At 42.0% G+C, this 12805-nt stretch overlaps 1 protein-coding gene across 2 annotated transcripts in view; it reads right to left on the reverse strand.

Moving 5' to 3' along the window:
• The window catches only part of LOC309569323 (NACHT, LRR and PYD domains-containing protein 3-like), a 129768-nt gene that overhangs the window by 80698 nt on the left and 36265 nt on the right, over nt 1-12805 (reverse strand). For both annotated transcript variants that reach the window (XM_082275117.1, XM_082275116.1), the window contains exon 4: nt 3998-5708. In XM_082275117.1, the coding sequence (XP_082131243.1) occupies nt 3998-5708 (1711 nt within the window). The remainder of the gene's footprint in view (nt 1-3997; nt 5709-12805) is intronic.

The raw sequence follows: 12805 nt of genomic DNA on the forward strand, positions 1-12805 counted from the left end.
AAAATTGGTGCAAAATTTGGTGTAGCTGTGCATGGCTGCCAATCAGCTTCTAGCTTCAGCCTGTTTAGTTAAGTTGGTACAAAAAACTGGAAGATTATTGGTTTCTATGCAGAGCTGTTTTAGAAACAGCTTCATCCAGAACACACGGAGGTTGATTTTTCTGTGTAGTGTGATCACTACCTGAATGTTTTTTCAATTTTGTTGGTAACTAAGTAGTCCGAAAGTGTTTCTCCTTTAAGGGTCCATGCACATCCACATTTTTTAAGCTCTAGAGGCTGTTATTAGTAGACATGTGCAGAACAGAAAATTGTGTTTTGTTTTGTTTCAGATAGATTCGTTATGTTACTAATTTTCTTTCATTTTGTTTTGTAATTCGTTTAGATTGGTTTCCAAATTAATTTTGTTTTGTTTTGTTTTCGGTAAAATTAATTTCGATTTAAACAAATGTTGCTTTGTTCATTCATTTTCTAACAAATTTAAATTTTTTTAAACAATTCAAATTTGAATCAGTCGAAAAATGATCAACCAATTTGAATTCTGTGTGAAGAATAGCTGGTTGTTACGCAGCGGGCCAGGAAGTCAGCCACCGCGTTCTTAACCAATGACTCATCAGCTGTCTGCGGGCTTCCCCACTGACAGCTGAAATGTAAATAAAACAATGCCGGCAATAGAAAATTACACAAGAAAAAACCCAGCAGGGGCCCCCAATCCATACCAGGCCCTTTGGGTCTGGTGTGAATTCTAAGGTTAACCCCACGCCAATTTCTTTTCTTTAAAACAGTGTGGGGTCCCCCAAAAAACATGCAGCTCGGCAGGCCAGGAGAGGGGGTACGAGCGAGCCATACCAGGCCACATGCCCTTAACATGGTGGGTGCATGTTCACGGGAACAAGGGCCTCTTCCCCACAACCCTGGGCTGTGGAGATCTGCAGGCAGAGGGCTTATCATAATCTGGAAGCCCCCTTACACAAGGGGGCCCCCAGATCTTGGCCCACCCATGTAAATATGTATGGGGTACATAGTACCCCTACCCATTCACCAAAAAAGTGTAAAAAGAGAATAAGGACAGTACACGAGTTGCTGACAATACCTTTATAAAAAAATAAAAAACAATGTCCACGATGTAGATCCATCATCAATCACGCCGCCACCGCCGGACCCAAAAGAAGGAAAAGAAAAAACCTCTGGCCTCATCGAATGCTCCCAGAATGACAGCTTCTCCACTTGACATTTCTTAAATAGCTAAGGGGCAGAGTCACCTGATGATGTCACGGGTGACCCCCCTTGTGATGTCAACAACTGGTGATGTCACAAGGAGGCAGGGCCACCAGGTGATACCACCAGGTGGCTTCGCCCTTTATCTATTTAGGAACTGTCAAACAGCGAAGCCTGCAGCAGGAGGTTAGTCTTCATTGGCAGTGGAAGTTTTTTTTTTTTTTTTCGGGTCCGGCGGTGGACAGCGGCGGTGTCGTGATTGCCATTTTTTAAAAAAAAATTTTAATAAAGGACTTGTCAAAACCGGTCTATTGTTTTTCTTTATTTTTGACATTTTTTTGGTGGGTGAGTAGGGGTGTAATGTACACCATACTCATTTACATAGGGGGGCAGGATTGGGGAGCCCCTTGTGAAAGGGGGCTTCCAGATTCTGATAAACCCCCCACCCACAGACCCCCACAACCACCGCCCAGGGCTGTCGGGAAGAGGCCGTCGTCACCATCAACATAGGGACAAGGTGCTTTGGAGTGGGGGGGAGGGATGTATAACGGTGAATGCAGCTAAAATGAAATTTCTAAAGAAAAAAACGAATCAAATCACATTTAGATTGATTCGCGGTTGTCGGCCTGGCTATTTAAGAATATAAAGGAAAAAACAACATGGGGTCCTTCCCCACGCCCAGTCCCTTTGGGGTCTGGTATTGATTTTAGGGGGAACCCTACACCAAAATAAAAAAAAAAAGCAGAGTGATGTCCCCCCCGCCCCAAACTCCATACCAGACCCCAAGGTCTGGTATGGATTTTAAGGGAATTCTCACACCAAAATTTAGAAAAAAAATATGGTCTGGGGTTCCCCCAAAATCCATACCAGACCCTTATACGAGCATGCTGCCTGGCAGGCCATGAAAAGCAAGAGATGAGTGAGCCTCTACTGAACCATACCAGACCACATGCCCTCAACATAGGGGGTGGGTGCTTTGGGGCTGGGGTGGCTCGGCCTCTTCAACTTAAAGCAGCTTGTCCCCATGTTGATGTGATGTGATGTCAATCATGATGCCGACACCACCGCCGGACCCCCAAAAAAACCTCCGCTGTCAACGAAGGCTAACTGCCTACTGTAGCCTCTGCTGTTTGACAGTTCTTACATAGATAAGGAGTGGAGCCATCGTGACATTACCTGGTGGCCCCACACTCACTGACCCAGCATGCGCCACACAATAGGGTTTACATACGTCTGGATTTCACAGACAGGATGGGATCAGAGAGAGATGTCTCCGCTGACACCCACTGCTCCATAGGGCTGCATGGAGCATCCGACCAGGTCCGCCTGAAAAACTGACAGGCGGACCGAATCGGAAAACCCATGTGAAAGGGGCCTAAAGATAAAACATATTTTAGATTTCAATAGAGTTGAGGATTAGAGTGGTCTGTGCCCCCAGTAGGGATATTCACCCTCTGTTTGTCCGGTTTACTGTTATCACCGAGAGTGCAAGTGAAAAAAAAAATGGGTTGTTGCCAGAATATGGAAAAGAGGCAAAACCTTCCAATAGGGACAACCAGGGATTGCTTCACTTTGGAGGGATTTCCACTTACTTCCTATTTTGTCTATTGGACAGGAAGTGAAGGGAAGTCCCCGCAATGGGACACTAATGACAAAACTGACAGAGGTTATAACCTTCCCTTATTCCATGCAAAAAGAAAAGAAAAGGTTTTGCATTTAGTTCTACTTTAACCACTTGGTGCCCATGCTGTATCCGAAAGCCATACTTATGCTGCCGGTGCTCTGTGATCGCCGAGTCCTTGGGACTCGGCTGATTACAGATTGGGGTAAAAGGGCAATCACAGCCCTTTACCATGTGATCAGCTGTCAGCATGAAGAAAAAAGAAAGCCCTTAACTGTCTTCTGTTAGAGGGACATCGGTCTCCTTAGTGCCCACCAGTGCTGCTAATTAGTGCCCTCCAGTGCTGCTAATCAGTACCTGCCAGTGCAATCTATCAGTGCCCATCAGTACTGCTAATCAGTGTCCACCAGTGCCATCTACAGTATCTGTGTCCATCAGTGCCTCATCATCAGTGTCACTTATCAGTGCCACATACCAGTGCCCATCAGTGCCACCTATCAGTGACACATCTTTGTGCTGCCTATCAGTGCCCTTCAGTACCACCTATCAGTGTTCATCAGTGCCACTCATCAGTGCAGCCTCATCAGTCCCTCCTGATTAGTGCCCACCAGTGCCGCCTCATCAGTGCCACCTATCAGTGCCCATCAGTGTGGCCTCGTCAGTGCTGCCTCATCAGGGCTGCCTATCAGGGCCCAGCAGGGACACCTCATCAGTGCCTATCAGTAAAGGAGAAAAATTACCTGTTTGCAATAGTTTATAACAAAATATAAAAAACTATTTGTTTTTTTTTTTTCAAAATGTTTGGTCTAAGTTTGTTTAGCAACAAATTAAAAACTCAGTGGTGATTAAATACCACCAAAAGAAAGCTCTATTTGTGTGAAACAATGTAAAAATTTCATTGTGGTACAGTGTTACATGACCACACAATTTTCATTCAAAGTGTGATAGTGCTGAAAGCTAAAAAAGGGCCTGGTCAGGAAGGGGGTATAAGTGCCCGGGAAGCAAGTTGTTAAGTCTTATCTGATGTATTCACATAAATAGATATGTACAGTCTGCATATAACAGAAAACAAATCACACTACTAACTAATCATTTCTCTGGAAAAAACACCTGAAAATACCAATTTATTAAAGCAATGTGAATAATCTGATTTCATATTTACCTCAAACTCTTGATGTTGTGTAGAGCCGGTATAAGTTTCCTCAATCCTTCATTCTGAATATTACATGAATTTAGATTTACTTCTTCTGTCTCTCTGCAGGATTGAAGGATAAAAGACAGCACAGAGCAGTCCAGAGGGCTGAGGGGGACGTTATAAATGTCAACTTTGTTTGATGCCATACATTGTGACACCAGAGCCTTATTCCTTGTCTCATGGAGATAGTAGAATGCATTAAGAAGCTCTCTGTTGCCTCTTATGGATTTGTCAGATCTTTGTTCTGGTATTTTCTTCAGGATCCAGGTGATGACATGTCTGGCAGCCTGATTAGACAATTCTCCTACATGAGACTTTAACATGGATCTAGTAGAAGAGTCTGAGAGACCGCAGAGGAAACGGAGGAATATTTCAGCACGGCCATCTTTGTTGGATTCAGCATCATCAAGTCTTTCCTGTAACCTGTCAGGATTATTTTTCATAAAATGGACTAAAGCAGCAAAAAACTCCTGAAGAGTGAGATGTAAGAAGGTGTAATCCACATCAGGAGGCTGACCAGATTCCATCATGAAAGATGAAAAGAGATGATTATCATTTCTCACATTGAATGACTCCAGATGACGCTCATCAAATACAATCATGTGATTCATGACTCCATGTTCTGCCATCCACCCAATAGATGTCAGCAGTTCCCGGACAGTGTAATCACCATCTTTATTCTGGTTGTGATTGGCCAGAATGTTGGAAACAAAAGTCACAAAGAGTTGGGTCACTGTTTTGGGTAATGATGTCATCAGCTGATCAGTGATTGTTGGTTGGGCTCTGAAGCACATTGATAACACTGTACAGATGATCCAGCAGTATGATGGGATATAACAGAAAGTGTACAGCGTGTCATTCTCCTGTACATAATGAAAAGCCTTTTCTGATAATTCCTTATTTCCAAAGAAATTATTAAAGAATATCAGTCTGTCTTCATGGAGAAATCCCATGATCTCAGCTATTCTTTGGAAAACACCGGTATTAACTGACGCCAGTCTGGTTGGGCGGCTGGTTATCAGTACAGAGCAACCCTTAAGAAGACTCTGCCTCACCAAACTGACCACAATCTCACCAAAATGTCTTCTCTGCTTTGAATTGGACAGTTTACTTAATCTGAAATCCATTTGGTGAATACTTTCATCTAACCCATCAAATATAAACAGAAGACTCTCTGGATCTTGTAAAATATCTCCAATCTGACTCCCCAGATATGGATATTGTTGAAGAATCATCTCCTCCAAGCTGACCTCTCCCAGTCTATTAAGGTCCCGAAATCTGAAGAAGAAGAGAAAGGCAAATCTCTGGTAGTGTTTTCCGGTCACCCAGTCATAGACAAACTTCTGCATCAGTGTGGTCTTCCCTATTCCCGGCACTCCGCTCACCATTACTGCATGTGGTACACAATGTGACTGGTGGTTCCATCGGAACAGCCTGTTGGGGGAAATATGTTCCAGTCCAGTTTGTGTTTCCTTCAAGCATTCCTCATGTTTTACCCCAGTCTGTATTAGCTCATTCTGTGGATGATACCTGAACTGAGTAGTGGCAATTACAATCAGGTTCACATAACGCTCATTGATGAGGAATCTTTGTGGTTCCAGGGTAGTTCCTGGGGGGCTATGCTCCACTAGAGTCTCAGTCTTCTCCATCAGATGTTGTTTGTGCTTTCCCTGAATATCTGGGAATATAATGGAAATAATTTATGAATTAGGTTAAAGCAGAAGAAGGGAATGTTGATATTATTTCATCTGTAGTGTTCATAATATTAACATTGTTTTATCATTACTACATTTTAATTTCCAAAGCTGATGATACAGGTTACTACAGTATGTGTGGTCATCCATATTACTTGAGAACAGAGATTTTTTTTCTCTGCAATATACATACTTCTCCACATTTTATTTTTTAAAAGACATTGCAAGTACAGAAAAATACCTTATCCACTTGTACCTTAAATGTCTCTTGTGACAGATAACACACAACACTTTCTGAGATGACAAAGCAGGGAATAATGTCAGCCCTAGACAGTTTAGGTTTGCTATACTCTATTACAAAATACTGTACAGTATATCCCCTCTTCTTATTTTTCAACATAGCAGGGGGGTATGGTCCGAGGGAAGAGCGGAGAGGGCTGATTAGTCTCTTTGAGGTAACACAGGCAGGGTGCACCGGACACTTGCAGGATCAACCAGTACTTTTGCACTTGTCCAACAGATATACAGCAGTTTTCCCACCTGCCAGCATTTTTACTGTAAACAGGCACTTTTCTTCTGCCAGTAAAGGCCAACTAAAGGAAAGGTTTGCCAGTTAAAAAGATGGCTGTGACATTTGGCTGGGAACTGAGCATGCGCAGTTCTGGCTCAGAGCCAACCAAGACCATCCAAGTGCCTGCTACAGTGTGTTTGGACAGTGCCGGCGGGTGTGGGTCTGGTGGAGGCAGTCTCTGAGTGTGTCGTGTAATGTTATGGCGCAAGGGAGCAGAGGGAAGCAGCCAAAGCCTTGTGTGTGGGACTGACGTTGCTGTTTGGACTGCAATGGACTGAAGGGACCACCTAGTGTGGAGAGAGACTGTCACTGTGACTCAGGAGGGAAGTATCATGTCAGTAAGGTGTCATCATTATCTGTGCTGCTGCACACTGCTGTCAGTGTCACTGTGAGAGTAAATGTAGGTGTGTGTGCCTGCCCATTCTAATTTCTTGCCCTCCTGTCCCTAAGCTACTAGGCAAAACCTAATTTTGCCGCCCCCTCTTGGCTCCACCCCTGACTCCACCCCATTTGCCCTGCCCATGTATACTGCACCTTTTTAATGACTGCTACCATTTTGGGGGTGGAGTCAGTCACCAGCTCGGCGCATGATACACATGCAGCCTATGTAGGAGCCTTAAGGTGGCGGGGAAGGAGATTTTCGCAGTCCTTCTCCAGCTATTTCTTTAGCCGTGGTTTGCAGGCCTGCACCTGTACCTCTGAACCGGGCTGAAAGACCCGGAAGCAGTTGCATTACTAGAGTTGGTGTCACCTGCTGAGGTAAACCATGAAAACATGGTGTCAACCATACACCCCCCCCCCCCCCCCCGATTTTTGGCATTGGAGCTCGTTGGCGTGCGTTGTGGCGGTCAATAAGGCCTACAGGCAGGCAGTTTAGACAGTTTCTAATGGCTCAGTCCCTAGGATTAGTAATGGATAATGGCCAACGGGTCCTCTTACCAGATCCAGTGAAACTGCAGCAGTGATCCCAACGGCTGAATGTTCGCTCATTCTGACAAGAAATAGAACAAGTGGCGCAAGCTGTTAGCACTACATAAAAACGGTAGTCCATATAATAGCACATGAAGGCTATGATAAAGTCTTAAGGTGAGATGAGGAAACAGTCTGAATGCTCAGGGACAGCCTGTTGGGGAGCAGAAGCAATCTCCAAACATGCAACAAACAAAAAAGAAAACAGGCGCCTCTGAGTTAAATGTGATATGGAAATACTCGCGCCAAGGAGTGCAAAATAATACGTGTTGGGAAGCTGCAATGTAATCAGGTGCACTAAAAATTAAAAATTAAAAATTAGTGATCTAGGATTGTGAACAGAAAAAAGCTTACTGCGCTACCCTTTTAGCTAGTGAACAGCTCTTGATATGGGTTGTTGATTAGCAAAGTGCAGTATAGTGAATAAAAATATAAATAAATACGTAAGTATGGATCACTCCAAACTCAAATGTAAAGTGCAAAGATACCCATATGACATAAAAAGAAATGTATAATAACAATATAAATATAAATATCAAAGAATGGTGCAACAACAGCATACATTAATATGACATAAAATTGGTGACAGTCCGTTTATCGTGACTAAAGTGCAAAGTGCTGGATGAAAAAGTCTCTTGTGCAAAATTCAAACGGTGGTGACTCCTGTGACCCTTTGATCACCCTCCAGTGCTCGAAGGTATGGTAGCCCACTTACCAGATAAGGTGGATTCTTATGGCGTACGCCAAAAAGAATCTATAAACGCTTGTGTGTTTCTCCTAACCTCGGATGGTCCGGTTCTGTGTTTGGCCCATATGTACTCGGGATAAACAAGAAAGAGAAATGCTCCTCATAGTGTAGAAAGGTAACGACCTTTATTACTCGAACACATGCATAAAAACACACTCTTCATGTAAAAACACATCCAGTAAAAAGTCCTTAAAAACTGTGATGAACTCCAAAAACTCTCGTGCAAATACCGCAAAGAAAAACCGTGATAGGTCACAGCAAATAGTGTGGGGTACCCATAAGGATACTAGTACCGCTACTGAGCTTCCATAGTGCCTCGCGGCACGGTAGGTCTGGACGCTGTGTAATCACCGCTAGATTCGCCGTATCCGGAAGTGGTGTGGCGGCGTGCGGTCCAGCGATAGCTCAGAGCGAGGCAGCGTGCGTACCAGCTTGACGCGTTTCGTCAGAGATGTGACGTCTTCGGAAGTGGTACGTGCGCTGCGTGTCAGCTTGGTTTTATGCGGAAGGATCAAGGTTCAGCCCATCTTGATCCCGCCTCAATAATTTATGCAAACCGGAAGTAATTCATTGAGTCCGCGATCTCTATGTACATATTACTCCCATTTGTTATTGATGTTAAATATGAATAGCTTTTTTGGATCGGCCTAAGACCATTTATTTAGTTTAAAATCATCCCGAAGCCATTTTACTATTGTGCCATAATGTATGTATAAGAATCAATCAATTACTTCCGTATAATCGATTGTCAATGTAATCCTAATTACTAAATCACTCTTTAACCAACAATAATAATTTACATCATTATTAAACATGTTACAATACACTAAAGATTTGATTAATAAATAGCTCGCTCAATACTGATAGGCCTACTGTAATACACTATAGAATTTGTTCAATATGCAATAAATACAACATGATAAATGTCCCCTTACATTATTTACATTATAAACCCCTTTGTGTGTTGCAAATATTAAAATGGTAAAAATATATGTATGTCCATTTACATTAATAGCATTAGAAAATAAATTAAATAAATTACTTCAGATTAGAAACCCCTCAATCTATTTAAAAATTTGTTATGAAACAGTTTATGTCTAAATCTTTATTCATTCCACCAGGTTGTAATGTGCCTAACTCACATATCCAAAAAGTTTCATTTTTAGATATTGCAATTTTTCTGTCTCCTCCCCTCCAATGCAGGTCTACCGTGTCTATACCGCAAAAACGTAATAGTGAGGGGTCCCTATTGTGATGGGTCCTGAAATGCATGGAGAGGGTATGTTTCTTATATCCTCTTCTAATGTTCCCCAAATGTTCACCTATTCTTGTGCTCAGTTTTCTAGTAGTGCGGCCTACATATTGCAGACCGCATGGGCATGTGGCCAGGTAGGTGACATGGGTGCTTGAGCATGTTATTAGTTTTTTAATTTCATATTCCTTAGAGGTGACGTGAGAAACAAAGGAAGTTTGTTTTCTAACCCTTGATCTCACTGTGTTGCATGCCTTGCATTTATTGCATGCGTAGAAGCCCTTAAAATCTAAAAAGGTGGATACCATCCGCCTTGGTGGATCAGGAATGTTGTGGGCTAACTTGTCTTTTAGGTTAGGTACTCTGCGATATATGAATTGTGGCTTTGGTGGTAGTATAGTTTTTAGGGTGTTATCCCTCATTAGTATGTGCCAATGTTGTTTAAAAACTTTTTCTACTTGTTTATAATTTCTGTGGTACTGTGTAATAAAAGCTAAATTAAAGTGGCTGGTGCTTGGTTCATTAGCCCTATTTTTATCTTGCAATAGGGTGGTCCTGTCCTTATTTTTTACTTGATCTCGCAATGTAATTAGTTTTTGTGTGTCATATCCTTTGTCTGAGAATCTTTCTATGAGGGTGTTAGTCTGTTCAATATAATCCCTGTCATCCAAGAAATTGCAGGGATGACAGGGATTATATTGAACAGACTAACACCCTCATAGAAAGATTCTCAGACAAAGGATATGACACACAAAAACTAATTACATTGCGAGATCAAGTAAAAAATAAGGACAGGACCACCCTATTGCAAGATAAAAATAGGGCTAATGAACCAAGCACCAGCCACTTTAATTTAGCTTTTATTACACAGTACCACAGAAATTATAAACAAGTAGAAAAAGTTTTTAAACAACATTGGCACATACTAATGAGGGATAACACCCTAAAAACTATACTACCACCAAAGCCACAATTCATATATCGCAGAGTACCTAACCTAAAAGACAAGTTAGCCCACAACATTCCTGATCCACCAAGGCGGATGGTATCCACCTTTTTAGATTTTAAGGGCTTCTACGCATGCAATAAATGCAAGGCATGCAACACAGTGAGATCAAGGGTTAGAAAACAAACTTCCTTTGTTTCTCACGTCACCTCTAAGGAATATGAAATTAAAAAACTAATAACATGCTCAAGCACCCATGTCACCTACCTGGCCACATGCCCATGCGGTCTGCAATATGTAGGCCGCACTACTAGAAAACTGAGCACAAGAATAGGTGAACATTTGGGGAACATTAGAAGAGGATATAAGAAACATACCCTCTCCATGCATTTCAGGACCCATCACAATAGGGACCCCTCACTATTACGTTTTTGCGGTATAGACACGGTAGACCTGCATTGGAGGGGAGGAGACAGAAAAATTGCAATATCTAAAAATGAAACTTTTTGGATATGTGAGTTAGGCACATTACAACCTGGTGGAATGAATAAAGATTTAGACATAAACTGTTTCATAACAAATTTTTAAATAGATTGAGGGGTTTCTAATCTGAAGTAATTTATTTAATTTATTTTCTAATGCTATTAATGTAAATGGACATACATATATTTTTACCATTTTAATATTTGCAACACACAAAGGGGTTTATAATGTAAATAATGTAAGGGGACATTTATCATGTTGTATTTATTGCATATTGAACAAATTCTATAGTGTATTACAGTAGGCCTATCAGTATTGAGCGAGCTATTTATTAATCAAATCTTTAGTGTATTGTAACATGTTTAATAATGATGTAAATTATTATTGTTGGTTAAAGAGTGATTTAGTAATTAGGATTACATTGACAATCGATTATACGGAAGTAATTGATTGATTCTTATACATACATTATGGCACAATAGTAAAATGGCTTCGGGATGATTTTAAACTAAATAAATGGTCTTAGGCCGATCCAAAAAAGCTATTCATATTTAACATCAATAACAAATGGGAGTAATATGTACATAGAGATCGCGGACTCAATGAATTACTTCCGGTTTGCATAAATTATTGAGGCGGGATCAAGATGGGCTGAACCTTGATCCTTCCGCATAAAACCAAGCTGACACGCAGCGCACGTACCACTTCCGAAGACGTCACATCTCTGACGAAACGCGTCAAGCTGGTACGCACGCTGCCTCGCTCTGAGCTATCGCTGGACCGCACGCCGCCACACCACTTCCGGATACGGCGAATCTAGCGGTGATTACACAGCGTCCAGACCTACCGTGCCGCGAGGCACTATGGAAGCTCAGTAGCGGTACTAGTATCCTTATGGGTACCCCACACTATTTGCTGTGACCTATCACGGTTTTTCTTTGCGGTATTTGCACGAGAGTTTTTGGAGTTCATCACAGTTTTTAAGGACTTTTTACTGGATGTGTTTTTACATGAAGAGTGTGTTTTTATGCATGTGTTCGAGTAATAAAGGTCGTTACCTTTCTACACTATGAGGAGCATTTCTCTTTCTTGTTTATCCCGAGTACATATGGGCCAAACACAGAACCGGACCATCCGAGGTTAGGAGAAACACACAAGCGTTTATAGATTCTTTTTGGCGTACGCCATAAGAATCCACCTTATCTGGTAAGTGGGCTACCATACCTTCGAGCACTGGAGGGTGATCAAAGGGTCACAGGAGTCACCACCGTTTGAATTTTGCACAAGAGACTTTTTCATCCAGCACTTTGCACTTTAGTCACGATAAACGGACTGTCACCAATTTTATGTCATATTAATGTATGCTGTTGTTGCACCATTCTTTGATATTTATATTTATATTGTTATTATACATTTCTTTTTATGTCATATGGGTATCTTTGCACTTGCCTCTGAGTTAAGACTGCAATTTAATATGGCAAGCAAGTAGTAAAAACGTACATCAAGGTAAGTATAAGCAGACAAGATGGGTCCTTCCGGTGTCCGTGTGGAGGCTTGGGGCTTAGAGTCACCACTGTGGATCTGTAGTCATCTCCTCTCTTCCTCTTCCTGTCCAGCAGGAAGTGGAGGGTGTCAAGGCAGTGAGATGGAGGCTTGGACCGCAGGGTGAAACCGCAGCGAGATGGAGGCTTGGGCCGCAGGGTGGCCGCGATGCTCGTCCACAGGATCTTCCGGCGTAATGACTGTTATGTTAATTCAGTTTTTTTGGCATTGTACCCAAGTTCATAAGGTCAGCAAATCACATTCCCACATGAACATGCTACCTTGTCCGTATGTAGTTGAACTTTCGAGCTTTTAAAATCAGCTCAAAAATCCCCTACTAAACCTACACCTGAAATTATATATCACCCTGGATCTCAGGCTACACAATGTCTTTTGCAACATTCATGGGAGTAGCGGGGTGTGCACTGTACAGTTTTGTTTCAGAGTTTGTCTTTGTTATATATATCAGTGCCACTCTCCTAATCCTTCCACGTTCCTACCTAGTTCAAGATCATCTTAAACTACTCTCACTGTCTTGTGTTAGTGCTATAGATGGTCTACACGCACTAT

This window comes from Pelophylax lessonae (genome assembly GCF_965119305.1).
Source record: "Pelophylax lessonae genome assembly, chromosome: 13".
In the NCBI taxonomy this organism is placed as follows: Eukaryota; Metazoa; Chordata; class Amphibia; order Anura; family Ranidae; genus Pelophylax; species Pelophylax lessonae.